Consider the following 24,424-nt stretch of genomic DNA (forward strand, 5'->3'; position numbering starts at 1 on the left):
ACACTTCACAAAGCTCCAGTGTACACTTTAATACAGTTCTGTATGTATAGCTTCATGTCCTTTCTTTTGTGAAAAGCAGAATGGAAGCATCTGGGAGACATACGTGCATTTCTCAACACTGTTTTTCATAAAACAGCATAAGGCAGACACAGAGGTTAGTCAAACGCAAGAGGGGCAGGCGCTGAGCTCTGCTCTCTGGGGACAGCGGCAGGACCTGAGGGAATGGCATGGAGCTAAGCACTGGAATGGGGATGCCCAGGGAGGTCGTAGAGTCTCTTTCTTTAGAGATATTCAAAACCTGCCTGGATGCGATCCTCTGTGACATGCTCTAGGTGACCCAGCTTGAGCAGGGCGATTGGACTAGAGGATCCCTGGAGGTCCCTTCCAACCTCAACCATTCCGTGATTCTGTGATTCTGTGACAGGGGAGGGTCAGGCTGGGTGTGAGGAAAACGTTCTGCACCAAGACGGTGGTCGGGCTCTGGAAAAGGCTCCCCAGGGCAGTGGTCACAGCACCAAGCCTGCCAGAGTTCAAGAAGCATTTGGACAACGCTCTTGGACACAGGGCCTGACTTTTTGGGCGGTCCTTTGAGACTCAGGAGTTGGACTCAGTGATCCTTGTGGGTCCCTTCCAACTCAGGATATTCTGTGATCCTGTGACCCCAGTGGAGAAGTGGTGGAAGGTGACAACCAGACCATGATACTGTAGGTTTGCCACGATGTATCTCAGTGCAGAAGTTTCCTCTTCAAGTCTACTTCAGTGGTGAGGTAGGGACGGCCCTCTGTGTGGTAACAGGCCCTGGTGGTGATGTCACAGTGCCTGGCTCCTATATCCCTCTGGCATGGGTGCCAGCTGTGGCCCAGTTGCTTGTGGGGCCTGTAGGAGGAGGACCCAGAGAGAGCATTGTGTCTATCTGGGGACATCCTGCTGCGATGGAGAGGCTGAGAGCCCTTAGCGGTGAGGGGCAGCGGGAGGGAGGTTGGGGGCTGAAGCAGGACCCTTCACAGCAGGCTGCTCGGGGCTGCATCTCCTGCGGAGATTTCTCTCCAAACTGGCCAAGATACTTGTCCCTACCAGCTCCAGCCCCCTGCAGCCAGCAGCACCAATGACACCTGCTCCGTTCTTTCCTTCCAGGTCTCTTTACTTGTGTGGGCTGCCGGCCCAGACGTAGACGTCGCCACAGCAGAGGCAGGGTGACGGGGCCTGTCCCTGAAGCGGCCCCGACCTTTGCCACTGTTGTGACTTCTCTGCTAGAGCGTCTGCAAGACGAGGAGGTGAGCTGGGGGCACCCCACCATGATGCAGTGGGGTTCCCTGGGTGCCGCAGGGGGAGCTGTGCCTGTCGGCACCTCTGCCCTCTTGGTTTCCTCGTCCAGAAGCCCCGGCGCGGGGCAGGGCCCAGCCTGGAGCTAACCAAGGAGCAGTCATTTGCCCTGGCCCCGTCCCAAGGTCCCATGGGTGCCAAAGCCTAGAGGCCAGGGGATTTGTGTTGCCATTGCAGCTTCCCAGCCCCAGCGGCACGTCCCTAGGCTCTGCCAAGCGGGGGTGGGCAGCTGGCGGCTCCCTGGGAAGAAGGGCAAAGCAACTGCAACTGATCCCTGTCGTGCTCTGTCCCCAGGGTGACAGAGCGCAGACTTACTGCGAGCTGGAGAGCGTCTTGTGGGGAGATGACAGCCGCCTGCAGTGCGGTGTCGTGAACCGGCTGATAGCAGAGGTGTCCCGTGACCTGACAGCTGACCAGGTGAGATGGTGCTCTTGGAAGGCGGTGGGAGCAGCCTGCCAGGCATTTCAGGGAAATCTGGAGCAGTGCAGACAGGTTTTTCTGGCACTGGGGCCCAACAGAGGCTCCCCAGTAGCCCTGAGGGACAAAGCGGCTGGGGAAATGCCTGCCTGGGCTAGGCGGGGAGCGACAGCCGGGGAGCTGCTCACCTTCCTTCCCCAGGGGACCAGAGGTGGCAGCCGCCCAGCCCCAGGCACAGCTGTCCCCAAGGGGTGTTGTGGGGGAGTAGGGGCCATCTTCCCAGTGGCTCCAGCACACAGATAACGTTAGAGCTGAAGCCCCGTAGCCGGTGCTGGCTGGTTCACATATTAGGGTATCACAGGATGGCTGAGGCTGGCAGGACTGTCTGGGTCCACCTGGTCCAACCCCTGCTCCAGCAGGGCCACCCAGAGCAGGCTGCCCAGGACCGCGTCCAGGCGGCTTCTGAAGATCTCCAAGGAGGGAGACCCCACAGTGTCTCTGTGCCAGTGCTCCGGCACCTGCACCTGTTCAGCCCGTCCAAGTGCCTCAGCCTGTCTCCCGGGGGGCAATTCACCTGAGCCTCTTTTTCAGGGCGTGACGGAAGACACGAAGATGGCTGCTAGTGACGTCCTGGTGGCTCTGGCCCGCTCCCACTTCAGCTTTGTGATAGCCGAGCTCCAGGCCCAGCTGAAGGCCCCGGGGGAGATCTCCAAGGAGTTCGTGCTCATCACTGTGGGCAAACTCTTCAGCACCTATGGTACGGTCCAGCACCCCCATCCTCCCGCTTTGGGCCAGTCTGTGATAGCTGGGGAAAGGGATCCTTCCCCTCTCCACACGGTCCGTGCTGAGCTGGGGGGCACCGTGGCTGCAGCGCCTCTTCCCTCACTGCCAGTGCCAGCTGGGGGCTCTGACCGTGGCCACTCTCCATTCTCTTCGCAGCCCTGCAGTGCATCCCCTTCATGCGCATGATGCTGTTGGGCCTGCGCACCGTGGTGGGCCAGTTAGGGAGCAGCCGGATCCTGCGTGCCGCCTGTGGTGGTGAGTGGACCCTGGGGAGGGGCAGGGGCAGGGCAGCCCTTGGCACCTCGCTCCGGTCTCAGAGCGGGCATGGCGGGCCTGAGCCCACAGTGCTCCCAGACCTCGGCCATCCCAAAACGTTGGGGCACCTGGAAAGGGTGGGTGAAGGCCACGAGGTTTCTGTGGGCTGGAGGTGAAGGTGCCCGGGAACTCCTGGGTCCCTTTGCTGCCTTCCTGGGCTTTCCTCCCGGGTTAATGTCCCTGTGCTGATGGGCAAAGATTTGGGAAGGGAAGGGCAGGGGCTGCAGAGGAAAATGCTGGAGACTGTGAGGAAAAGGCGTCATGTGGAGGACAGAAACAGCGTGGCGTTGTCATCCAGACACCTCGAGCACACAACTTGCCCTCAAACCTAGATCTGCTCCTGAGCTGAACCCTGGCGAGCCTTGAACTGTGCTTACAGCAGGCTGGCGGGGGGTGCCGCTACCTTCCCTGCTACAGGCTCCTTTTTCTCTTCTCTTGGTGCAGTTCTGGAGCAATGGGCGAAAGGGGTCAACATTTACATCTGCACCTGGAAAGGATGCCCCTTGCCTGCCACGGAGAAAGAGCAGATATACGAAAACCTTTCCCAGGTGTTCTGCTCTGTGGCAGGAAACTGGCTGGACTGCCAGGAGGAAGAGGTGAGGACTGCTGTTTCCCAGCTGGGGATGGCAGCAGGGATGCCCCCGACGGTGCCTCTGTCTGTGCCCAGCGGGCTGGCTGCAAAAGGCCCCAGACTGGCTCTATGCCTGGGGCTGGGGGCTCCCTGCGGGGAAGCAGCTGAATCCCAGGGCATTTGGGCAGGCAGGGTGGGGGGGTGAGGGGTGGGGAAAACCTCTCTGCCCTCCAGAGCGAGCCCGTCTCCTGCAGGGCAGAAGGGAAAGGGGAATGGGGAGAGGGAGAGGGAGAGGGAGAGGGAGAGGGAGAGGGAGAGGGAGAGGGAGAGGGAGAGGGAGAGGGAGAGGGAGAGGGAGAGGGGAAGTCGTCTCCGTGGGCAGGGCAGACCTTCAGCCTTTGACGCTGGGCCTCCCCGGTTCCTCTCCAGGACAAGCAGGCCGTCATCAGGGCCATGACTCCACTGATGTGCATCCTCCTGCACAAGGAGGAGCACCGGGAGCAGGTCTGGGAGCAGCTCCTCTGGCTCCTGCACCAGTATCGAACGGTCCAAGACACCTCCAGGGTGACCAAGGTGAGGTGTGGCACAGGGCCTGGCACGGACGTGGGGTCTGTGCGAGTGGCACGAGGGCTCGGGGATCTGTGGCATGCAGGGAGGAGCCAGGGAGCTCCCCTTAGAGAAAGATGGAACAGGGAGATCAATGGAGATCTGAGGCTCCCTGGGCTCTTCAGGCAAAAGAAGAGCAACCGTGATGGGGCCAGGAGGGAGCCGAGAGTCAGTGGGGCCCATCTCTGGGAGCTGAGAGGCTTTGCTACCACCTCCGTGGGGGCTGTTTGCATGGGGAGCTCTGTTCTAAGGTGCAGGGCCATGTCCAGTTGTATCTGACTGGGGGGGGCGGGGGGGGGCGGGGGGTAAGAGGCCTGATGGGTAGGAAATACCTGGAAACATTGCCAAAAGAAGGCTCTGTTCAGAGAAGAGACTCCTAGTGCTGCCGTGAGGGGAGGGTGAACAGGAAGCCCTGTGCAGGAGCACTGGGGACTCCCCTGACCTCAGCTGCGCACAGTTTCTCCATTCGCAAGTGGCTTGACATGGCTTTGGCCCTTTCTTCCTCTCTTGTTCTCTTGCAGAGCCTCATTTATTTCCTGGAGGCCTTGGAGCAAGTTCAGACCCTCATCCCCAAGGGCAAGTGTCTTGCCATCAGCAGTGTCGTGTACAACGAGGTAAGGGGAGCCTGCACCCACGCAGCCACAGCAATTACCTCTTGGCTGAGCCTCGGGAGGACTCCAGAGCCCCGAGACTTTGAAGGCTGCTCAGCCTTGGCTCCTGGGTGGCTCCTGGGTGCTCCAGACCTGTGCGTGTGTCCCTGTGGACGCTGTGGGGTGGGCTGGGTTTTGGCTGGGGGTCCTCTTCCCACGAGTGCCCAGGGAGATGAGAGCTGGCAGCGCCGTTCCTTTTCGGTCCCTCTTGATGCCGATGTGACTTTCTCCAATGGACCTTGTTCCCACAGCTCACTGACGACACCAAAGAGCACAGCCAGGACCATAAGGCAGAGCTGACCCAGTGCATCCTGCTGCAAGGTAAGGAGAGGAGATGTGGCGATGCCCCGTGGTGTCCCGGCAGCTCTCTCCCAAAGCTCAGGAATGGGTGTAAGCTGCTTGCTAATGCAGGATGGGATTTCCTCCCCACAGCTCGGATCTGCCCAGAGGAGACGATCCTGTTCCTGGAGTCCCAGCTGAGCCACGAGAGGGAGGCCGGGCGCGTGGCAGCCCTGGGTCTGCTCGGTGCTCTGGCACGCTGTGACGGTCAGTACTGCGGGGTCAGGGCTTTGAGGGCTCTCTTCCGCCCTCTGGGCTGTGCCTCCACGCATGCCTCGCTGTATCTCTTGCAGAGCCCGCGATGACAGAGAAGCTGCCCCAGGTCGTGGAGGCTGTCAAGTGTGTGTGCAGGGACCCCAGCACCCGGGTGAGCTGCTTTGGGAAGGGACTATGCCGTCGGGGTGGTAGAGAAACCTTTTCCCGCAGGGCAGAGCCTGGCAAGACTGTACTGGAAGGGCTCTGACCTAGACAACCATTTCCCCGCTCCTTGGTTACTGGAGGGCTGATGGCGAGAGGTGATGCCGCTGCCAGCATGGGCAGGTCCCCGTGTCCCCGTGCTGTGCAGGGAAAATGCACGGCCTGGTGCTAAAGCGTGCCCTGACCTCAGGAGAAAAGGCTTCTCCTACATCCTCGCTGTCTCTATGCAGGCCGGAAGGGCTGCCCCGGTGAGCAGGTGGCTTCCCTTTGGCTTCGGAGCAGGAAAATCATAACCACAATTGACCCCTGGCAGGTGAGGAGGGCAGTTCTGCACTTCATCAGGGAGCTGCTCAGTGCCAATGCCCAGAGCTGTTCAGCGTGGGACGCTGTGGGATACATCTTCAGCGAGTTCAGCCAGAGCTCGAGCAGAAGGGTAAGGCCAGTGTGCAACATCTTCCCTTGGGAGATCTGCGCTGCCAGGAGGCTGGCATGGGAGCACTGGCGGGGCCACGCCTGAGCCTTCTGGGTCAGGAACTGAGAGCAACCGGGGGGTTCCCAACATTGTCTTGCAGGCTGCAGGACTCCTGTCTGCCCAAGAAGCCCAGGAAGAAGGAGGTCTCCAAGGGCTGTGCATGGACGTCCTGGGGTCACTGGACATCTCTGTGAGAGGGATGGCCAAAGTAAGTCATACTCTGTCCTGCGGCTGCTGCTCCTCTCCTTCAGGCCGTTTGTTCCTAGACCCCTTTGCACACCCGAAAGCTCCCCCCCAGTGTGCTCTGAAGTGCCCAGGGCTCAGGGAGATGCACACCATCCTCTCCATCTCTGAGCTGAGGCAGAAATGCTGATGGGCTGAATTGTCTCATTGCCTACATACAGCTCCTGTGGCCGAGGCTGCTGATATATGTGTTGCCGGCCAAGTACACGGGCATGCTGATCCCCCTCTCCCGCTGTCTCCGAGCCCTGGCTGAGAGAAATGAGTTAACAGCAGCGCGTGAGCATCAAGAGCTGGATCCCGATGTCCTCAACTCCCTGTTGCAAGGTAGGAGTAGAAACTCCCCCAATGAGCTCTGCTGACCTCTGTGTCTGCGTCCTGCAGGGACGTCAGAGTGGCAGGGCACAGTGTGGCTTGGCATCTCACCCAGCATTTCTTTCTCCCCGCAGAGACAACGCTGACGCCACATACCTTGCTGGCTCGCCTGCTGGTGAGTAGTGGGGCCCTGGGGAAAGAAAGAGCTTTTCTGGACAGGGCAGCGATGTCCAGAGAGGCCGGGGCAGCGATGCTTTAGAGGCTGGTGTCAGGAGCCCTGGGGAGGGAGCAGCGTGTCCTGAGTGTGCCACCTGGGGACCCCGTTCCCTTCCCGTGGCTGAAGCACGATGGGCGCAGCCATCAGCTGCTCCTTGGCAGCCGGGGTAGCGCCGAGCTGCTTCCTTCATGGGAGAAGCCGCAGGTCTTGCGGCAGAAGTGACCCTGCTTCTCTGTGCTCTCTGTACACAGGTGGTGGCGGGGTCTCCTTTTGCGGGCAGTGAACTCCAAGCTGCTGCCTTGCTGGTGATGCAGAGCCTCCACAGCAGGATCCATGGAGCTGTGGGGGCCCTGTGGAACACCGAGATTCCCCTGCTGCTGCAGTACCTCAAGGGTAAAGTGCTGGTGGGGATGGAGAGGCAGGGGAGGGAGGGGAGGGCATGACAAGTCAGCTTCCCAGCATGGCTAAGGGAAATCGTTGCCTGTTGCCCAGTGCTTGTTCTGCTGCCGTTTCCCTTCCAGGGAGCCAGCACTGAAGCTGGGGGGGGGGGGGGAGTGGTCCCACAGCGACCCATTCGTCCCGGCGCATGGATGGGGCCCTTGCCGTCCCCTCGGACAGCATGCTGGTCTTGGTGGCACCTCCATGTCCCTGCTGGGACGGTGCTTGTGGGGAGGGACAGGAAGGCTGCCTCTGGAGGGGGTGCAGCCACCAGGTTCCCTGGGCCAGGCCGGGTTTGCAGCAGCTCTTCTTTTGTGGCTTGATCCCAAGCAAGGGCTTTTTTCTTCTTCCTACTTTCTAGGAGAAAACGAGAACATCCCAGACTCTGCAGAGTGGGAGCGCCATCTGCTGAAGGTACGGCAGCCTTGGGAGGCATAGCATATAGAGGTGGCATTTCCCAGGTGGCAGGGGCGTTTCCCAGGCACCCTGCGCCTCCTCCTGCAGAAGGTGCCTGCCTGCCTAGAGGAGTCTCTCCCCACACGGGCCACAGCTGAACGCGAATGCCCTCATTTAATGCCACTCTGGCGTGGCCGTGTGCCTTGGCACTGCCTCTTCCTGCTTGTCCTGAGCCAAAGGGGTGTCAAAGGAGAAGAGCGCAGGCGGGTTAAAGGAGGGAGGGTTGTGGTGAGGTGGGGCGAGGGACTGTCCTTCCAGGCAGCTCTCCCCCAGCAGGTTCCCGGGACCTGGGAATGTGGGAAACGGCCCTGGCAAAAGGCAAAGAAACATTCGCTTCCTCTCCTGTTCTCTCCTGTAGTTCCTGAGGGCATCACTGGAAACCATCAAGGACGACGCCTGGATCAAGCGCCTGAGCTGTGAGCTGAGCCAGCGGCTGGACAGCTCTCCCAGCGGCTCTGGGGAGAAGGTCAGTTCCCCGCCCGGCTCTCCCCTGGCAGCGCAGCCACGGGGCGCCCGCCTGCGGGGCTGGGGCTGCAGGCGGTGCTCTGCGCTGCTTCCCCAGCCCTTGCCCCCCAGCGGCCTTTCCCTCCGTGCTGAGCGGGGCTGGCTAAAGCCCATCCCTGCGTCCGGTCTCGGCTGCTCCCCGTGCGCTGGGGCCTGTCCTGGTCTGGCCCCGTTCCAGCATGCCACGCTGTTGCTGCATCTCGGGCTCGGCTTTTTCCCTTCCAGGCTTTCCTGTACAAGGCTCTTGGGACAACGCTGGGAGCTTGTCAGGAACTCCCACACGTCCAAGAGAAGCTGCTGCAACATCTGAAGAAAGCAAAACCTGAGGAGCCATCTGAGGCCCAGGTGAGTTTCCCTGGTCTGTCCCTGGGGGAAAGGGCTTCTTCCGGCCCTGCTCCAGGCCTTTTCCATCTCCTCATCGCTGCCTGCCACTGTGGCTGGCCGTGACTGAACGTCTGGGCCTGTGCCAACTGTCCCTCGGTCTTTTGTTGCAGGGAATCATTTCTCTTGTCTGCCAAGCCGCCGACAGCCACTTCCGCCTGGCCTTGGAGACCTTCACAACGTTTGCTGCCACACTGTGCAACGCCCAGTGTTTTGGGGCTTCCAGACGCAAGAAGGTGAAGCGTTTGGGGTTTCACTCATTGGCTTTCTTCCACCTTCTTTTCACTTCTGCACCAGTAGCGGCCAAATCATGGCAGCTGCATTTAGGTTGCCCCTAGTGTAAGAACCCCTCGAGACCTGCGCTTCGAAGGGGACCCCCCGCAGCTGGGGCCCGTGGGGTGTCTTCGGAGAGGATGGGGTTTTGTGCCTCGTGGATCCGAGCTGCAGCGGCTGCTTGCACACAGCCCTGTTCCCCTGACCGAAATGCAGCGTGACAGAGGCTGCGCCCTTCCGGCCCAGCCCCATGCGAGAGCCCTGCCTGCGGGCTCGGAACAGCTCCTGGCCCCAGAGCTCACAGAGAGCTGGGGGAGCAGCTTGAGGAGCTGCCAGGACGTGCCCGGGGAAATAAGAAGCTGGTGCAGGGGCAGGGCAGCTCCTGCCTCGGGAGCCCAAGGGGCGTCGTGGGGTGTGGGGGGCCATCGGGCAGACGTCTCACAGCATCTTTACCAACGCAGATGACCCGGGCCAGCAGGAGAGCTCAGGCCACTTGCAATGCTGCCATGCTCACCTACAGCAGCATGGCACTGCGTGCCTCCAAGGAACAACTGCTCGCCCACGTGGAGGCAGACATCGTGGGCAACATCCTGCTGCTCTACATCTCCAGTAGCCAGGTGAGAGCTCGGGGCGTGCAGGGGCAGGGATGCTGGGTGCCCCAGCTCCAGTCCCTCCGCGCTAGGGCATACTGAGATGGGCCGTCTCTTTCAAAAGGTCCCCCAAGAAACAGTTTGTCCCAGCATGAAGATCCAAGCCCTTCCCCTAGATTTCCCCCACATGCACATGTTCCTCTTGCAGCCCGCGGACCTTCATCCAGTTCAAAGTGTTTTCTTCTCTGCTGGGCCTCAGAACTTGGAGAAAAATCTCGCCCTGGTGCAGAGCATCACCGAGGTCGGTTGTGCCATCCAAGCTGTGGGTAACTTCGGCAGCTTTGATCCCGTCCTGCAGCACAAGCTGCTGCTGATCCTGCAGGTGAGTGCCCAGAGCCAGAGCTGTCTTGCAGGGGAGTTTTGGGCCATGCCATGAGGCATGAAGGTCTCCCTCAGCTGAGTGGGAGCTCCTGAGCTCCTAGAGCCATGTCCCCAGCTGGTGGGGCCGTTGGGTGCTGGCAGTCAGTGGCCATGGCTGGGCAGCCGCTGGGGAGCTGCTACATCCTGCAGCGCCTCTGTGGGAGCTGCAGGAGTGATGGAGCCAGTGTCTGGTAGTAGCGCCCGTCTCTGGGCAGGGTGCAAGAGCTCTCCTACGCCCAATGCCCACTTTGCAAATTTCTCTCTGGGACTTGCAGAACTTGATGAGGAAGACTCTCTGGGAATTCCCGGCATCGTCACTGCACCTGAAGGTGATTCTGGCCCTGGAGCAGTGGAGGTAAGAGCGAGGAGCTGCGGGGGCTGTGAGGCGGGATGACGTTCGTCGTGTCGGGGAACTCCCAAAGGGGGTAGGGGAAGAGGAGCAGCATCTACAAGAGGGAGGGCTGGTCTGTTGTGCCCAGTGACCTGTAGGGAAGGTTCTGGGCGGGGAGAAAGGCTCTGGTCCTCCTGCCATCTGGCAGGGAAGATAAGGAGCCCCAGGGTCTCCCTCACTTTGGAGCTGGGGGTTATTTGCTGCCGGGGAGGAGAGAGCAGCTGCTGGAGCTGAAGGCAGCACTCACCGCCACAGGCTAGGCTGGTTGGATTTGGGGCGGTCGATGAGGACAAGACCAGATGCCATTTGACCGTCTCTGGAGAGCGCTAGTAACTCTTCTTTTTTTTTTCTCTTCCTTTTTCCCCTTGCCAGCAAGCTGAAGATCTCTTTTAGCAGGAAGGAAATTTGCAGCCTGCTGTCTGACTGCTGCCAGTCCATTCTGCCACTTCCTTCAGCGGATGAGCAGATGGAGGAGATAGGGAACACGGAGGTGGCATTGCTGCAGCTACAGGTACCTTGCTGTCCCTTCCCTGCCCACATCTTGGTCAGGACCCCACCCCCCAGCACAACCTGTGCGCTGGCAGCAACCGTGATACCGCATCTCTGTCCCTCTCCTCTGCTTCCAGTCTCTGCACATGGCCACGAAGGCTCTGGGCCGGCTCATGGCAGTCCTGCTCAAGACAAAGCCAACCACTGTCGTCTTCGTAGACATCGTCCACGTGAGTATCCATGGGGCGGTGGGGAAAGCATCCCTCCTGTCAGTAGTGGGGACCGAGATCTGGGGCCCCTGGCGAATTAGCAGAGGAGCAGGAACCTCCTGCTGCCATGCCAGGTCACTGTGACCTCAGGGAGGCAAAGAAATGGGCCCTGCAGGGGGGAGAGCCAGGAGGCATCCCTTGGCCGGCTGGAGCAAGGAGATGGCTGCATGAAAAAGCTCCTGGGTGGGGGCAGGTGTGTCTGAAGAGAGTGGGGCAGTGCAGGCAGCAGTGCCAGTGCCCACTCGGTGGGGCCGCGGGGCAGGCCCTCAGGGAAAGTGCCAGGAAGGGAGGGAAATGGAGAGGGATGGCGGGAAGGGAACGATGCCCCCTGTGAGACAGAGCTGTTCTGCCCCAGGTACTGTGGCTCCGGCTCTCCTCGGACAATCCGTGGGAGCGCAAGAGGGCCCTGCAGGTCTACGCCCAGCTGCTGGCGGATTGCAGAGATGGAGTCACTTTCCAGGTGAGTAAGGATGCCCACCGTGTGCCCCTGCTCCCTGGAACCACTGGGGCCTGGAAGGGGAGCTCTGCCCAGCTGTGCACGGGCTTTCGGGTCCCCCAGCACTATGGGGTGGCCCCTCTGCCCAGTCCTGGCTTGAGTGGGGCACGGGTGGGAGATGCAAGGGGGCGCTGGGGCCGCCTACAGCCTTTGTTCTTCCTCTCCCCCATGCAGACAAGATGTGCCTACGTGCCGTTTGGCTCCTTGGCGGGATTTCTGGGGCCTCTGACCTATGACCCCGTGACCAGCTCCCGCCAGCTGGCCGCTACCTGCCTCAGCTCCCTTCTCCACATCCAAGGTGAGTAGAGCAGGCGCCTGCCGGCCCTCTGTGCCCCGCCTGGCCCTACCAGGCTCCCAGGGGCTGGGCCCTGCTGCCAGGAGGGAAAGGAGAGGCACGGTGCTCGGCTGCTGTCCTCTCCCCACCCTGTTCGTCCTCCACCTCCCCAGCCACCTGGGGAGGGATCCTGGCAGAGGGCCACCCAGTCCCACCTGCCAGCAGCGTTTCCTGCAGCCGGGGGCACTCAGGGCCATCCCCCGCTGCTGACAGCAGGACGTAGACCCCTCAAGTGAGGAGCGTTAGGAAGGAGGGAGCTGAGCTGCAGGCCCAGAGCGTGAGGCGATGGATTTTGGTTCAACCCCTTTCCAGCCCCTTGAGAAACACTCTCTGTACTGAAGGAAGCTGCTGGATGGGGCACCAACCAACCCCCCGGGAAATCACGTCGAAGGCAGTTCTTACCACCTTTTCACTGAGCAGCATCTGTCTGCGCTGAGGAGAGTGTGGGCCTCCCAGAGACGCTGGTGGCCTGTGCGGCAGGAGGAGAGGCAGCTGCAGGGAGCAGAGGCCTGCAGCCCCTGAAACAAGCACCGCCAGCTTGTCAGCTGCAGAACCTGGCAAGGGACATCCCGCTGCACCGAGTTAAAGACTAACTACCCTGGCTTCTGGTCCCCCTTCAGCAAAGCCCGGGAACGGAAGTTCAGTTTCCCTAAGTGTGACTCCCCTTTTCTCCCCATGCTCGTTCCAGCCAAGGCCACGAACAGGGTGTTCGAGACAGACGACCCTGCGAGCTGGTGTGAGGGGCTGAGTAATCAGATCGCCGCATCTCAGCAGCTCCAGACCTCTGTCAAAATTGGAAAGGTAAAGAGTGCCCTCAAGTTTGCATTAAGTTCTGAAGAGCTGGAGCAGAGCCGTGACAGGATCTCTCCTGTTTCTTGTTTCTTTCCAGATCGTTTGCAAAAACTTCCCCAAAGAACAGGCCACGGACTTCATGATGGCCATCAAGGAGACCTTCCGGCGTTCCAGAGGAAGACGTGTGCGTGCTGCAGGGAACTGGATGATCACCTTCGTGAAAATATGTGGAAAGGACATTCTTCCAGACGTAAGAGACATTTTTCCGCGACGTGGACTTTCTCGTTTTGGCTGTCGCACCACACATCTTGCCGTTTGTGTGCTAAAGAAGCTCTCGGTGCAGAGCCAGGGCTTGGGCAAGGTGGTAGGGGTGAAATTTCGCCTTAAAGCTTGAAAGCGTGGCAAGGGAGCAGGCGTGGCTCATGGGCTGAACGTCCATGTCCCCGCAGAAGCAAGGACGTACCAAGACATTCCTTCTCCCCTGCTTCTTTCAGGTGCCAGGAGTCCTCTCCATCCTGCACACCTGCACATGGTCCATGCTGCAGACCTCGTTCATGTACTTTGTGCACGATGCGGTGCTGATCCTGGCCCGCTATCACGAGGAGCTCACGACGGATGTCATCATCCAGAAGTTTGTGCCTATGGACAGGTATGTGCACTACTCCCTTTCTTGCTGGGGTCAGAGAGCCGTAGCTTGTCTCCACTAGGGTGATCCAAGTGAAGCAGCAGCTCCTTTTCCTACACCAAAATGTCTGAGGTGTGCTCGTATCGCTGGTAGGAACCGGGCATCTTCAGCCCAGCTGCTGAAGAAGAGTGAGGTGAAGGCATCACAGGTAACAGAGCATACGGGCTCATGGTTGCACATCTTCTCCTTTGCAGAAACACACTGGAGCTGTGGCGGACTCTGGGGAAAGACAGCATTGGCATCTGTGTGCTGAGGCGCTTATCCGAGAAGCTGAAGAGAGTGGGAGACGACAGCTCCGAGCCCAGCTCGTCCAGTCGCAGGCTGGAGGACCACCAGCCTTCTCCGGAGTCCTTGACTGTACGTTCAGTGGCAGGGGTTTGCGTCTGCTCCCCCACACAAAGTCCGAGGCAAAGGCGTTGGGTGCCCTTTGCAAACGTCTCTGGACACTGCCAGGACGCTGTGCTGGGGCGTCTCCGCGTTAGCAGTTCGGGACGGCCGGGACAGCCGCTGCTCCCAGGCTGCAAGGCTGTCACGGATACGGGACGTGCAGGCAGTAAAAGTGCCCCAGGCAGCCAGGGGGCCGGGGCTGGTGGCAAAGCTCTTGTTTAACAGGTGGTTCTCGGTCTAATTTCCCTGTAGGTCGCCTGTGCCATCTCAGAAGTGGTGTCTGTGCAGTCCGAGAAGGGGGTCCAGAGCTTGCTTCCCTCCCTCCTCCCTGGGCTCCTGCTGCAGGTCAGCGAGGCACTGGGGGAAGAGATGCTGTTTGCGCCCCTCAGCCCCTGGAGAGGGCTCTCTGAGGATCAGCGGCGAGAGGACAACGTGCGCAGGTCAGGAGCGGGAGGAGCAGGGAAGGGGGGCCTGGAATTGCCTAGGCAAGCATGTTTGTTTGTTTCCTGTCCTGCTTCCTAGGCATGAGGCCACTTGAGGCTGCAGATTTGTTTTTTTCCTCCCATCCCCGTTTGTTTGGGGTTTCTTTTCTCTGTTTTTCGCTCGGGCAGGCTGTAATTATTGCATGATGGCTTGTCCAAAGTTTGTTTTCATTACGGTAGAGATGTCTGTGTGCTGAGGGTCTTCCTGCGTGGTGACTTCCAGGGAGCACGAGCACAGCTGCCACATCCTCGTAGGGTTTGTGGCCCAGCTCTGACCACAGGCAGCTGTGCTTTCCTGCCCTAGAGGCCCTGCCGGTGTAATTCATGGCCTGTCAGGGTGCACCAACCATTGCACTCAGGCGGTGCTGCCTCCCTGCGGAGGTTCGAGTGGTCAGGTCAGTCCCCCCACAACATAACAGGGCACTTTGCCGCAGGGTGCTCTTTCCTCCCCTTAAGGCCCAGCTGGGGGGCCCCATCCCGGGAATTCTTTGTAGCACCGCGCTCTGTCCCTGCTCCCGCTCCTCAAGGGCAGGAGAAAGCTGGGGCCGTCTGTAGCCTGCAAGCCCCTCTGCGCAACGTGCTGGCGGCAAGGGCCCGTAGGGAGGGCTGTGGGTGCCTGGCATCGATTGAGCCTGGGGGCCCTGGGTTTTGTCCTTCTGTAAGTGGCTTGGGGCATTGCCAGGTCTAAGAAAGACAGTTGTTTTTTTGCCAGCTTTACAGACTTGGCGGCTACACAGCGTTGCTTCAGTTGCCTCTCCCTCGATGGAGCTTGGGATGAGTGAAGAACCGGCTCGTAAAGCTGCTGAGCATTCTTGCTCTGCTAAGTCTTCCCCTCCGGAATGCTGCTGTGATCTGAGACTCCTCTGGCTCTTGTTCTTTCACCAGGCCTTTTTGCGAAACTCTTATGTCAGTGCTGAGCAAATGCACTCAGAAGAACTGGCTGACGCCGTCCTGGATGCAAAAAATGTCGGCGATGCTGGAGAGCCCCCACACTCATGCCGAGGGCATGTGCCTCCTGACGAGGTGAGAGCCCCAAGGCAGCATCTCACCTTCCTCTGGGTGGCTGCGTCCAGGGCAACGGCTGGCGGGGACCTTTCCTGCGTGCTCGGGGAGCTCTGCTGCAGGACAGAACAGCGCCTGTGCTGGAGGAGGGGAAGTCCGGGGTGGCAGCCTGCAGCCTTCCCGCCTGACCAGGCGTTGCCTCTTGTGCTCTTTGTGCAGAGTCCTGGTCCGTGCGCAGCTCATCTCACAGGAGCTGATTGAGAGCTTCTCCCAGTGGCTGGACTGCCCATCAGCAAACCTGCAGCTGACGGCCATGGCTTTCTTTGCTGAGGTGAGGCACTAGGAGGGCAGGAGGGCTCCAGAGGGCTTTTCTTAAAGGTATTGCTGCTTGGGCTGCCTCTTTCTGTGGGAAGAGATCAGAAGAAAGCGTCGCCATCGAGACTCGGATGGAAGCTCCTTTGTTCGAACCCTGTTTGTGTGCTGTGCCTGGGCTGAGGTTGTGTCCTGACTCTCGTGGATGTGTTGCTCTATTGTAGCTGATGAATGACCCGCCTATCGAGGGGAGGAACGTCCTGAAGATTCTCAGGGTCTTCACTGAGAAAGCACAGCACCGAAGCAGCACCATAAGGCAGATGGCAGTGAGAGCTCTGGGCAACGCAGTCAGCAGTGTGCCCGTGGAGGTGAGACGGATTTTCCTGTGCTCTGACTGGAGCCCCTCCCTAGCAAGACCCCGGGGGAGAGCTGCTTCGAGAGCCTGGACAGAGCGGCAAAGGCAAAAACAGGGCTCTTTCCTAAGGCCACGCTCCTTCCCCTGATGCCAGCAGGGCTGCCAAGGGAAAATTTGGTGCAAAATGTCAGAGTAACAATGCTTCGTAACAGACCTGTCAGCCACGTAAAGAGCAGCTCTTTGAGGCAGGAAGAGCCCTAAGTCTGTGCGTGTCTTTGGCTTTGCAGGTGCGAAAGCACAGGAGACCTGTTGTACAGGTGCTGCAACAGAGCCTGGCGGACATTGCCTGTCCCGAGGTGGTTGCAGAAAGCATGGTGGCGCTAGCTGAGTTCGTGAGGGTGCTGCAGGCAGTGAACTTGGGATCGGCCTTTGAAGCCATCGCCAGGTCCACCAAGATGTTCTTCGAGTCTGTGAGTGAACCCAACTCTTTCTGCCGCTGGTCTGAGAAGTGGGGGGTGGGCAGGGGCCTGCACGCGCCGCGTGGATGGCCTCTGCTGGCTGAATGTCTGCTTTGGCCTCGTTACCCAGCTGACAAACGGGTTTCTGGGTTGCAGGAACTAGAGTACCTTCGCTACTCGGCCTTCCGCCTCTATTCAGTCCTGGCCTCCTCAGCCTCGATCAAGCGGTCGTTCTTCGCCGGAGAAGTGGCAGAAACATGGGTCAGCCTTCTCCTGCACCTCCGGGATCCCGACTTTGCAGTTGCTAGCGTAAGTGCCCTTGCAGCTTACTCCCAAAGCCACAGAAAGCTGCGCGGCCACGGCCGAGGCGTTCTGCCACTCCTGCCTGCTCAGCAGCTGCTGGGCGTCTCTGCAGATCCCTCCTAAAAGTGTTCACCGAGCCTTCCGCTGTGCTGCCCAGGGCAGTCTTACCAGCATCGCTGGCAGGACCATCTCAGGCCTCTGGTCCTTTTTCTGGCCACGTGCCTCTGTGCCTGCCTTTTCCTCCCGGAGCCGGTGCTCCCCTGGGAGAGGGCAGTGGGGAGCAAGCCCACGGATCCGGCCGCCAGGCATCAGGACTGGGTCGGGTGCCGGCCTAAGGGATGGAGCAGGTCCCCTCTGCTGCCGCCAGTGCATTCCCCTGCCAGCGAGTGCCCCTCGGGCAGCCCCCCGCCCAGGTGGAGCTCAGCAGCACACAGCTGGACGAGCTCCCTGGGTAGGCCCCAGACACTCTGGTGGAGGAGGAATGACGGCACAACTCTCTTTTTCAGATGTGCAAGATCACCTTCAGTCTCTGTGCTCCATTTATGGGGCTGAGTCGGGTGCAGGAGATCATCGATCTCTCCAAGAGGCTGGGTGCAAACGAGCTGCAGTATGAGGTCTGCAGTCACCTGGTAAGTAAGCTGTGCTCCGGCGAGACATCAGGGCCCTGCGGCCCTGCCCTGGCTCCCAGAGGGGAGTGTGCGGTGACGCATGCTGGGCTGGCCGGGACTGGGACATGGCCATCCCTCCTGGCCACCCGCTGCCTCTCACCTTCCCCCTGCGGCCCACCCAGCCAGCTGGCTGAGGGTCAACAGAAGGCATCTTCTCGGACCCACATGAACTTGTGCCTTCCTGTCTTTCCCTAGGCCAGATACGCCCCCGCCATGTTGGACAGGCTCCACACCATAGCCAGGAGAGGCTGCCTAGAGAACGGTCAGAGGCTGCACACATCGGCCGTCGAAATCCTTGGTGAGAGCCCGCACTGGAACTTACCACTCCCTTTCCCGACCAGAGAGCTGGAGGGGCCTCTGCTTTCTCTTTCCTCTTTCCTCTGGGCCCTGCCTTTGCAGAACAGGGCAGACAGGGTTGCTCAGAGCTTGGCCTGTGTGCAGGAGAAGCACCACACAGCTGGCGCTAGCAGAGTGGCCGGGCGCCTCACGGGGCGATGCTCAGATTGGCTCGCTGCCCCGTCCCGGGGAGGTGCAGGCAGCGTGGTGGGCAGCGAGTCCAGCCTGCCCCCCGCAGCCTGCCAGGCACCAGCTTGCTGGTTCATCCTTGCCGGGGCCTGCTCCGGAGGCTGAGCCACAGCACCCACCGTGCTGTGTACCATGGGCTCAAGATGGGGTAGACAGGGACACAGGGCTTTTCATTGCAACCTGCCTCCGAGTTCCTTAAAAAGCTTTAGCAACCATCAAGTTGTGATATTTAGAGCCTTGCACAGTGGCTCCCCAAGTATGTGTCCCAGCCGTAGGGCAGCGCGGGAAGCCAGGGCTGTGGAGCAGTGCTCTGATGTTTGCCTCTTTGCTCTGTACTTTAGATGACATCCTGGCGAGAAGAAGAAGAAGGAATTGAGGCTCCGTCAGATAGCAGGTCGGTTCACGTGGGGCTGAGCTCCGGATCCGTGGGTCTGGGCAGAGGTCAGAGCCCAGAAGCAGCCCGGCAAATGCCCGGCACCAGGGGCCGGCCAGCCAGGGGGGAGCAGCTCCAGGGTGGCAGGGGGGACAGCTGCCTGGGCTGGCTGCTCACAGCTCTTTCTGTCTTGTTGCAGCTTTCCAAGGCCTGAGCAGCACTGAGGACACCCGAGCGTGGCAGGCGGCAGACAAAGCCCTCCGTGACTGTGGCACACTGTGGGCAATAAAATTCCGCACGTGGTCTCACCGCTGTGTACTTGGGGAAATACAACTCAATGTGGCCTCACCACTGTGGACAAAGGGTCTTTTTCCCAGGGCCAGGGGGGGCACGCTGGAGCCTGTGGGGCGAGGCCTGGCAGGATGCACAAATGGCTTCTGAAGGAGTTGGCGGACCTCACCGTGAGGCCTCCCAGGATTATCCTTCAAATGTCACCGCGATCAGGAGAGGCTGCTGAGGACTGGGAGAAAGCAAACGTCGCTCCTGTCGTCAAGGTGGGCCAGGAGAGAGACCTGGGCACTGCGGGCAGGTCGGCCTCACCCCAGTCCTCAGGGATGGGATGGGATCGGAACCGTTTCCAGCCCTGTGCAGGACGAGGCTGGGAGGGGAGCAGCCAGCACGTGCGATGCCGGGGGACGGAGTGCCTCAGCTGCCTGACGGCAGCCACAGCCAGGCTGGGCGAGGGGAGAGCGGGGCAGGGCCCAGCGCACCGCCGCTGCTCAGCGCCTCTGGGCTGAGGCCTGCTCCCGTCCCCCTGCCCCGTCCTCCCACCCCACGTTGGGGGCAGGGCGCGAGGGCTGGGTTGCGGGGGGCTGCAGGAGCGGCCCTGAGGGAGCCAAGGCTGGGGCTGCCCCGGGCACAGCCTGCACGGTCGGTTCTGGCCTGTTCCAGATGGTGCCAGCCGGTTCCCCAATGGACCGGGAGGACTCCACCGGGGCACCCGGAGACACCTCTCAGCGAATCAGAGCTTGCGGCGCCACTGTGGCAGGGCGGGTGGAGCCCATGGCCGCAGCACCGTTACAGCATGCCGTAATGTTACGCCAGCCCTCCTCGTGTCCTGTGGCGAAGTAGGGAGTTATGGTAACATCCGAAGCGCAGTAGTGGGGCTCGACATCTGTTTGGGCACCTGGGGTGCTTTTCTATGTGCTACCTAAGCAATAATCGCGTTACCTAAGCACTAACCAAGAAGTGGGAGAGATGTATCCTGTACCTTAGGGAGTGAGCCAAGCTTGAGGTGGTTTATAGCGATCTGGGCAGCCAGAGGAAGTCAAGTTCACGTGACGCATGTGGAGAAGTTCAAGCACCAAGCTTGCACCAAGCACGCCATCGTCGTATGCCAACTCATTGCCAGTAGCGACCTGGAAAGACAGAGAGGAGCACATGGATGAAATGGCTGAACAGCCCCTGCAGTGCAAAGACAGTCTCTTCCTCCCTGCAGGCTTGCACCTCAGCTGTGGAGAAACAGGGTAGATTTAGATTAGGCACTGGGAAGAAATTCTTTACACAGACAGTGGTGACACACAGGAACAGGCTGCCCAGAGAAGCTGTGCATGCCCTATCCCTGGAGGTGTTGAAGGCCAGGCTGGATGGGGCTTTGGGTAACCTGGTCTGGTGGGAGGTATCCCTGCCCATGGCAGGGTGTTGGATGGGCTTTAAGGTCCCTTCCAGTCTCCACCATGCTATGATTCTGTGACTCTCTTGTCATTTTATTCCTAAACACTGGATCTCCTGTGCAGGTCCCTTGCTCTTACTTTGTTTTATGGCCAAAACAGCTTTCAAAAAAAATTTGGACTATTTTCTTCCCTTTCTCAAAAATTTCTGTTGTGTAACAGAATCATAACGAGCAGTAGAAAGTTTAACAAGGCCTCTACCAGAGCTTTCCTATAGGATACCAGCTCAGAGGTTCTACTACAGTTACTGCAATCCTTGGCTTTCCTAAGCTGTAAGCTTGACAGAAACATACGACTCCCATACAGCTAGAAGGGCATTAGGAGAAACATTTCTTGCCAAGTGTTTGTAATACGGCTTTCATTCAAACGTTGAAAATTCCTGTGGCATAAAACTGTTATTAGGAGGGCTCCAGTCGGCATCTCCTAAGATCCTTGATGAATAAAGTAACTGGTAAACAAAATAATAGTGCAGACGTCTCATAATGCTTACATGAGTTCTCAGTGGTAAAAAAGCTGGTGCTTTATGGGTACCTTACGAACACAACATTATAAATTTCCCCTTGCTGCAAACATTACAAAGATATTGACCTCTGTGAATCTGCAGTAATACTGTGAAACATTTCTTGAGCACCTTTCCATCTTGCTATTACGCTGTGTCCCCAAGGTTTTTTTCTTGACAAACCTCTCCAAATTTGTTTCTACAAAACTCTCTTCCCTTAAGAAGAAACTGCTTGCCACCCCTGTTCTCAATGTGTACATTTCGTAAGAACGTATACTACTATAACCTGGATCTTAACTTTTTCCCCCAGGTTTCACTAAAGAGCCCTTTTCACACTTTGCACATTACAGGAACTCATCTTGGGCATCTTTGGAAAACTGCTCTCAAAAGTAGTTCTCAACAAACGCTTCTGTGGTGGTTTTACTCGGATGGGTGGCTGAGCTCCACCACAACCGCTCTCTCACTCCCCCTCCTCAGAGAGGAACAGGGAGAAAATACTATGCAAAGGGCTTGAGGATTGAGATAAGGACAGGGAGATTGCTCAACAATTATCGTGACGGGCAAAACAGAGTAGGGAGACAGTAAGATTTTTTGCCTATTACTAACAAGCTAGAGAAGCGAGAAACAAAGGAAAGAAACCAAAGATGCCTTCCCCACCGTCCACCCTCTTCCACCTCCTCCCCGTGAGCGGCGCAGGGGAACAGGGGAATGGGGGTTGTGGTCAGTCTATGGCACTTCATCTCCACTGCTCCTTCTCGGTCACTCTCGTCCCCTGTGCTGTGGAGTCCTTCCCAAACTGATCCGGCGTGGGCTGCCCACAGGCAGCAGCTCTTCAAGAACTGCTCCAGATATGGGTCCGTACCACGGGGTCCATCCCTCAGGAGCAAACTGCTCCAACCTGGATCCCCCATGGGCAGCAGCTCCTGCCAGAGTCCCTGCTCCTGCGTGGTCTTCTCTCCACGGGCTACAGGTCTGGCCCAGAATCTGCTCTGGTGGGGGTCCTCCACAGGCCGCAGCCTCTGTCAGTGCAGGTCCACCTGCTCCACCGTGGTCTCCTCCACGGGCTGCAGCGTGGAACCCTGCTCCACTGTGGTACTCCATGGGCTGCAGGGGGACAGCCTGCTTCACCATGGTCCTCACCACAGGCCGCAGGAGACTTCTGCTCTGGTGTCTGGAGCACCTCTCCCCCTCCTTCTTCACTGACCTTGGCGCCTGCAAGGCTGTTTCTCATTCTTCTCATTCCTCTCTCTCTCCCAGCTGCTGTGTGGCAGTTTTCTTTCCCCCCCCCCCCCCCCCCCCCCCCGTCTTAAATACGCTCTCACAGAGCACAAACAACATCACTTACTGGTTCGGCTCTGATAAGTAGCGGGGCCCTTACCAAACGAGGGGCAGCTTCTAGATTCTTCTCACAGAAGCCACCCCTATGGCCCCCTGCTGCCAAAAGCTTGCCACATAAACCCACTACAGCTTCAAGACCTTGCAGACAAATGGGCAGGGAGTGCAGTCCCCATGCTGTAACTCGTCAGATGCCCAGTGCACGACTGCTGTTCATTCGCAGCAGCACACCCTCACAAGAACACTTACTGGTGGCAGCCTGGTCCAAATGGAAATGCTTTCTGCCATTATAGATCTCATGCCTGGCTGCAGGGGCGGCCCTGAGGGAGCCAAGGCTGGGGCTGCCCCGGGCACAGCCTGCACGGCCGGTTCTGGCCTGTTCCAGATGGTGCCAGCCGGTTCCCCAATGGACCGGGAGGACTCCACCGGGGCACCCGGAGACACCTCTCAGAGAATCAGAGCTTGCGGCGCCACTGTGGCACGGCGGGTGCAGCCCATGGCCCCGGTGTCATAAGGGCACGCTGTAACAGCACGCCATAAGGGCACGCTGTAACAACACGCCATAAGGGCACGCTGTAACAGCACGCCATAAGGGCACGCTGTAACAACACGCCGTAAGGGCACGCTGTAACAGCACGCCAGCCCTCCCCAAGATGGGGCTTTGGGTCCCCCAGGGCCCGGTGGCGTGGAGTCGGCGTTTGTTCCCAATGTGCGTGTTTGATAAGAAACTTACCGAGGCAGATGCTTACAAACTTAGCGGGTTGGCTCCTTGGCGGGATTGCTGGGCCTTTTTTTACATGTCTAGTGCTAGAAGTGAAAGACAAGAGAAGCCAGAAGAAATATAAAGCTATACTTACTGAAATTTCAATACATTAACATGACAGTATCCTAAACGTGTCTGCTGATGACGTAAGAGGTGCGCTTATCGCCCAAAGCTGCACGCTTTTCCTTGCCTTGTCAGCAGAAGGTGAGGTACTTTACTAGGAAGTCCTGCATACGCTGTTCAAAAAGTAGAGGCAGTTGCATAAAACGTAGATAAAAAACCTTATACTTGCCTTTCTCCTTATCTCTGATTTGATTTCCTGTTACAACAGTCACAAATCTGTAGCTACAAATATTTTTCCAAAATGATATATAAATTCAGAAGCCCAGCAGGTCTGACAAATCCTTTTACAGTCAGTTAATTTGTGAACTCTCATATGGTTTTATCACTCTGACCAGACACAAGCAGATTCTTTTAGTATATGAAAGCAGCTGCTGACAGGTATTTATTGTTGCCGTCACCCACTCTTAATATTTAGACTGCAAATTTGACTCCAGCCCGTCCGCCATTAAGCAGCAGTAATTACGTCTGAAGTAGTGAAAGTGAAGTGAGACAGCCATTTGATACCTGCTGCTTTAACAGATCTTATATAACCTCCTGAATTACTTTTATTCTGTACTTTTCATGCCCCAGTCAAAAAGATGAGTGTGTTTAGGAAGAAGAGTAAAGGTTGGACATGACAATAAAAGCAATTCTATTGCACTATTGTGAGAGTACTATCGTGCATAAGATGGATGTTACGGTGCAAATTCCTGAAAACAAACAAACAAATAAAAAACCTTGGTGTTGTTTCTTTTTTAATTTGTGAATACACCAGTAAACAACATTCTTTAACTAGATACACTGGCACTGTAAAATAAAGTCTTGCTACTGCAACTGAGCAGGAATTAACTGTCTTCGAGGCGGGCCAGGCACAGCCGGTTCTGGCCTGTTCCGGATGGTACCGGATGGTTCCCCAATGGACCGGGAGGACTCCACCGGGCCAATCCAGGCAGCCAGTGGCACCTCTCAGCCCATCAGAGCTGGTGGCGCCGCTGTGGCGGTATCAAGAATATTAGAAAGAACTCTTTTTTTTGTTGTGATCCGTGGTTGAGCATACACTTGAGGACGAGAAGAATGTATGAAACGGTATTTAAAGCTTCAGAGTCTTTCTCAATCTGTTCTGTCAAAGCTGTTCCATTTTGTGCAAAACACTTCAGTATTCACGAAAGGAAAGCCTGGGACCTCCATATCTCAGATGAATATGCTCTCTACCAGGCTAGAGCGTCACTCTTATCATCCTTCTCTTTGGACCATAAAAATCAGTATGATGAAGAATGGGAGTCTAGTTCTGGTGATTTATTTCCAGAACATTTTTATATAAAATTGCCATCAGACTCTTCTTTCAGAAAGATAACCTGGTTTTGCTGACTGCAACAAGAAAAGATTTCTATTTGGGTTCAATGCAGTATCAGTATATATAGATATGTTCGTTCGACTTCTGATTTTATTGAGTTTGGTGCTTTCCTAAAGAAAGGTAGAGTAGTAGATCACAGAAATATCCTACCAAGTTTATTTTCATTAATGTATTAATTATAAGCATTATCTTCCTGAAGTAGTTACCTTTTTAATTTCAGGAATTTTTTTTTTTTTTTTTTGTATAGCTGGAAGACTTTAAACTGCTGTTTAGGAATACCTCACAAGAACACTCCTCCACAACTCACCACCCTCACAAGAACACTTACTGGTGGCAGCCTGGTCCAAATGGAAATGCTTTCTGCCATTATAGATCCCATGCCTGTTGCTTTCCTAACTTTCATCGGATTTACAAATACCTGTTCGTTTGCTTTCTTCCAGTACCATGCTTTGTACTGTTTATGTGTACGATTTATATGATTTATGCTGCTTATATAGTGCTTATACTGCACTCTCCACTGGTTGCTACAGAGCTCTACAGTCTGTGTGCATGGCCTCAGGCTGGTTCCAGCCGGTTCTCCAACAGACTGGCCG

At 57.7% G+C, this 24,424-nt stretch overlaps 1 protein-coding gene across 5 annotated transcripts; it reads left to right on the forward strand.

Moving 5' to 3' along the window:
* Window positions 1-232: 232 nt before the first annotated feature.
* Window positions 233-19,063, forward strand: LOC136786311 (maestro heat-like repeat-containing protein family member 2B). Of its 5 annotated transcripts, XM_066996148.1 has the most exons (41): window positions 233-957; window positions 1,135-1,274; window positions 1,618-1,740; window positions 2,332-2,497; window positions 2,680-2,778; window positions 3,283-3,434; window positions 3,839-3,982; window positions 4,537-4,629; window positions 4,917-4,986; window positions 5,098-5,211; window positions 5,298-5,371; window positions 5,735-5,854; window positions 5,994-6,101; window positions 6,298-6,460; window positions 6,583-6,623; window positions 6,917-7,058; window positions 7,465-7,517; window positions 7,918-8,025; window positions 8,289-8,408; window positions 8,558-8,680; window positions 9,179-9,334; window positions 9,516-9,689; window positions 10,003-10,082; window positions 10,491-10,629; window positions 10,745-10,837; window positions 11,232-11,336; window positions 11,547-11,670; window positions 12,395-12,507; window positions 12,596-12,748; window positions 12,993-13,147; window positions 13,378-13,540; window positions 13,823-14,010; window positions 14,938-15,075; window positions 15,274-15,385; window positions 15,591-15,734; window positions 16,009-16,191; window positions 16,336-16,488; window positions 16,989-17,111; window positions 17,346-17,448; window positions 18,017-18,069; window positions 18,248-19,063. In XM_066996148.1, the coding sequence occupies exons 1-40, from the start codon at window positions 933-935 to the stop codon at window positions 18,049-18,051; spliced, it is 4,812 nt and encodes a 1,603-aa protein (XP_066852249.1). In that variant the 5' UTR covers window positions 233-932; the 3' UTR covers window positions 18,052-18,069; window positions 18,248-19,063. The 5 variants fall into 5 exon arrangements, with proteins under 5 accessions (XP_066852249.1, XP_066852246.1, XP_066852247.1 ...); XM_066996145.1 differs by having other exon boundaries at window positions 11,232-11,670; XM_066996146.1 differs by having other exon boundaries at window positions 9,567-9,689; window positions 11,232-11,670.
* Window positions 19,064-24,424: the final 5,361 nt, after the last annotated feature.

Source organism: Anser cygnoides, chromosome 4 (assembly GCF_040182565.1).
Source record: "Anser cygnoides isolate HZ-2024a breed goose chromosome 4, Taihu_goose_T2T_genome, whole genome shotgun sequence".
Taxonomy (NCBI): domain Eukaryota; kingdom Metazoa; phylum Chordata; class Aves; order Anseriformes; family Anatidae; genus Anser; species Anser cygnoides.

Bases quoted from the DNA above. Each gene is read 5' to 3' on its own strand.
- LOC136786311 (XM_066996145.1), top strand. From the start codon at position 933: ATGGAGAGGCTGAGAGCCCTTAGCG. The intron at 2,779-3,282 runs GTGAGTGGACCC...CTCTTGGTGCAG, and splicing joins CCTGCGTGCCGCCTGTGGTG to TTCTGGAGCAATGGGCGAAA. The intron at 4,987-5,097 runs GTAAGGAGAGGA...TCCTCCCCACAG, and splicing joins CCAGTGCATCCTGCTGCAAG to CTCGGATCTGCCCAGAGGAG.